We start from the raw sequence: 4123 nt of genomic DNA on the forward strand, positions 1-4123 counted from the left end.
AAAGAAAGAACGACCATCAAGTTCCAAGGTGAGCTGCATAGCTGCATGTGCTGCATGCGTCAACTGATCAGGGCCGTCCCTGCATAAATGGGGGCCATGTACAAATGTCTAAAGTAGGGCCTACTTGACTAGCAAAATACAACATAAAATTAACGAATACTGTATAATATTAAATAGCAACGGAAAACATCAAAAGTCAGACCTATTTAATCTTGCTGGCATAATCTTTACTTGAATAGCATCATTCTTTTCGTGAAATAAAAATTTCAATGATAGATTCATAATCAATCTTTTCCAAAATGTCACTCTCAAGTGCTATCATGGCCAAATCATTAAGTCTTTCTTGTGTCATTGTAGAACGCAAGTAAGACTTCAGTAGCTTCAGTTTAGAAAAGTTTTGTTCTAATGATGCAACAGTCACAGGAATGGTCAATATAACTCTATTGATCATATTTTTTTATGCTTTCTGAGATTACGCAAGTAAGCCTTTGTGAGATTGAGTTAAATCTTCAATTCTTTGCTTTCTTTTACGCTTTTGAGAGCCCGAATCATATTTTCTAGACCGATTTTGCAGAAGGCATGATTTGATCTTGAAACAATAAACACCTAGATTAACTGATGCACACATATACAAAACATCAATCAATTATCTTGCGGCAGACTAGCAGTAAGTAGCACTGACTTACGGTTCTTGAAGTTCAGGCGATCAACATGCAACAGCCTGCAGGCGTGCGGACTACGGAGCTGGCCGGTCAAGTCGTCGAGATGGTGCGCCGTCGCGCTGATGTCCTACAGCCTGCGCTGCGGAGACACCGGCAGCTGGCCCTAATCGTGTGATGTGCGAGCTGCAAGAGAAGGCGAGACGTCGTTGTTGCGCTGCGACCGCGGAAAAGGCAAATCGACCCCCGGCAACCAGGAAACATGGGCCAATTGCCTAATTCTAATAGGCCTAATAGGTTGTAGCGTGAGAATTTGGGGCCCCCGGAAACTGGGAGCCCTGTTCGGTCGAACCGGTTGAACGCCCGCAGGGACGGGCTGCAAACCGAGCCCTTGTAGGACACTAAACCATAACTGTCGTGAAAAAACACATTGCAACAGCACTCCTCTTCTTCATCACAGAAAAAGCAATGCTCGGGATGGGGCAATGCCTTCCTATCTAGTCGATCGGCCATCCAGCACCTATCATGTGCGACTAGCCACATGAAGAATTTACATTTACTTGGGGCCCAACTTCTCTATCGTGCGTTGTCCCATTACTTGATCATCATCCTACCGCTAATCAGTGTGTGCCAACCGCTAATAAATCGGTTGGCACACATTGATTAGCAGCATGATCATCGTGCGTTGTCCCATTACTTGATCATCATCCTGCCGCTAATCAGTGTGTGCCAACCGCTAATAAATCGGTTGGCACACATTGATTAGCAGCATGATGATGATCAAGTAATGGGACAACGCATGGTGGGCGATGCAAGATCTTTTTGTTGGATGCAATGGGACTGATATTTAACTATATTTTGGTCATTTGCTAGTTTACAGCAAACTTCTACAGAATAGTAAATCAATAACCTGCAAATGCTACAATATGGCTCACCAGATTAGTAATAGTCTGCATTATACACATTCATGCCTTCGGCCAAATGATCTAGTAATAATTTATCAGCGCTGGCTTCTGAGTTTTTATCTCCTAATCAAGAAATAAGAAAACTGACAGGCATCAATCTTGCAGATAGATAGCTTCCCCAATAGGGTACTGAAACCTTTTGCATGGTACACCACCATAAGATGAAATTTCCATTGTGCACTGATTGTTTGAGAACTTAACACATTACTCTACGTTTCAGAGGAAAATGTACAAGGAGCATATTATAGACATCAGATTTCAGTGAAATCCATGCTGCTCATTAGTGGGGCAGTGCATCCGCTTTCTTCTATACCATTAGTTCCGCTTCCAGAGGATAGATCACAGCTTGCAGAAACAATGCCACTAGACACATTTGATTCACTGTTTCTGCTTCCAGACACTGCATGGCTATTTTGCACAGAATTCCTGATACCTGAACACTGACCACCACGTCTTCCAGTGTTCCTATTTCCAAGAATCTCCAGCTTTTTAGCCTTATGTTTTTTCCCTCCAATGTGGGCACCGAAACTGAATTCAGAAACACAATCAACCTTGCAAATTTTACACCAAAAAGCAGGTACCACATTTGGTCTGGGACGTTGCAGAATTTGGGAAGGAAGGTGTGGAACTTTCACTTTTTTCTTAATGGGGTACCAATTAGCTGTCTGTCTCTGTACAGCTGAACAACTGAAAGTAGACTGCTGTTGAGGTACAGTGCTATCTGGGGCGAACTTTCTCTTAAAATCATCACATATTGAATCTGTACTGATCTTCTGAAATTGAAAATACTTTTTTTACACAATCAAAACTAATAATGAACAATTTTCGCAGTTAAAAGTACCTATGTGATGCAAAGCAATGAATAGCAGATAAACCAAATATCATGGTTCCAGATAGCACAGTCCTCACGAAGAAACAAATAACTGACAACTATAAATAACATAATATAACCAATCTTATGATCTGAAGAAAATTGATTTGTAAAATGCTCATAATTGGAAGGTGAAAGAAACAGGTAAGAAGTCAGCAACCAAGCATATGTAAGCAAATCCATAGCCAGAACCATAGTCTGCAAGGTCAGATGATATTGATTATTGAAAGTCCTTTATGAAACTGGGCCTTTTGGTAATAATAATCAAAGTTTTGCCTTTGAACAAGTGGAGGTCCAAGAGAAAACAGTATTACTTTGCATTGCTGGCTTACATTGCACAAACAGAATAAGGACATGAATAGAAATATGAAAGATAAGCTGTATAGCTAAATTGCTGATAAAGCATGTATCATCTGACTATCTGAGATCTGTTAATGTGTTCTAGGTAGTTTCAAGTGTCATGGTTGAGAAGGGAAAAAAAAATCAGAAAATAGAAGGCGAAAATCTATTGTGAGCCTATCATTGTTTGCAACTCTCATATTGACAGTTCGATCATATTCAGCTATATGCTGGGTTTATGAAAGAAACTAATCTACTTCAGATTATAATTTCAGACAAATCGGAAAGTAACTGTTTATAGTCAAATAAAATCCTTAAATTCTTCTATAGATACATTTTCGATCCCTGAAGAATAGTTCTTAGTGTTGTACTGCATCATATAGAGGTCATAACAAAAAAAAAACCTTACTTTCTGCCGCTCAGGGGCTCCATTGAGGGCAATCAGCAGATGAGGGTGAGTCTTCTCCAATCTCTTACGATACTCCATTTCTCTCCAAAGAGCTTCCTCGAAGATAATAGTAGGAAAGGCCGGTGCATTGGATTTCTGCATGGCTGAAGGCCTAATCACACATTCACACCTAGTGATTGAAAGATCTAGTTGTTCCTCAGCCAGCAAAGGACCCCTTCATTTAATTTGCCTAGATTTCTCGGCATCTACAACAGCCATTGGTCGCCAATTCAAAGATCTAATCCAGGACGGACCTAACATAGACATGAGCATGAACTTAATTCACATAGATTTGGAATATGTACTGCAGAAGAAAACGAGCGGAGCGATGCGACAAACCTAGAGCCTCCGCACCAGTGAAGACGGAAGTAAACCCAGGTTCAGATGGATCCCCTCAGCAGTCTGCACGCCCGACGGCGAGGAATTGGAAGCAAGGGAGATGGGGTTGCCTGGATCTGTGTAGAGGAAGGTGGAGAGAGCCTGCAAGAATTGGAGGGACAGGGATAGATGAGCCCGTGGGCTTTAGTTTTCTTTTAATTGAGAAGCGGATTATTGTAAGATAAAATTGGTTGTGGGACACCGAGGGCTCCACCCGAGCCAGCTCGGCTCGACTCGGCTGGCTCAGCTCGGTCTGCCTCGTTAGCCTAATGAGCTAGCTCAGCTCCACTCATTAACAAAACGAGCAAGTAGCTCGGCTCCGCTTCAATGATATAATGATAAAATTATAGAACAGTACTGAACAGTAAATATTCGAGTTTTAGCATAAGACTTTAGACGGACGGTACTTTGGTGGTCGAGCGGATTGGGCCGCTTTGACGGGCGCAACTTTGGAGGTCGAGCG

General features: G+C 41.9%; 1 protein-coding gene across 2 annotated transcripts; it reads right to left on the minus strand.

Moving 5' to 3' along the window:
- Positions 1-1529: 1529 nt before the first annotated feature.
- LOC120690670 lies at positions 1530-3823 on the minus strand. 2 transcript variants are annotated; one of them, XM_039973413.1, is made up of 3 exons: positions 3622-3823; positions 3244-3536; positions 1530-2394 (listed from the first exon to the last, which is right to left on the minus strand). In XM_039973413.1, exons 2-3 carry the CDS (start codon positions 3382-3384, stop codon positions 1876-1878), a joined length of 660 nt encoding a protein of 219 aa, XP_039829347.1. In that variant the 5' UTR covers positions 3385-3536; positions 3622-3823; the 3' UTR covers positions 1530-1875. The 2 variants fall into 2 exon arrangements, with proteins under 2 accessions (XP_039829347.1, XP_039829346.1); XM_039973412.1 differs by having other exon boundaries at positions 1530-2397; positions 3622-3822.
- Between the last annotated feature and the right edge of the window lie 300 nt (positions 3824-4123).

The sequence above is a fragment of the Panicum virgatum genome, chromosome 9N (genome assembly GCF_016808335.1).
Source record: "Panicum virgatum strain AP13 chromosome 9N, P.virgatum_v5, whole genome shotgun sequence".
Classification (NCBI taxonomy): Eukaryota; Viridiplantae; Streptophyta; class Magnoliopsida; order Poales; family Poaceae; genus Panicum; species Panicum virgatum.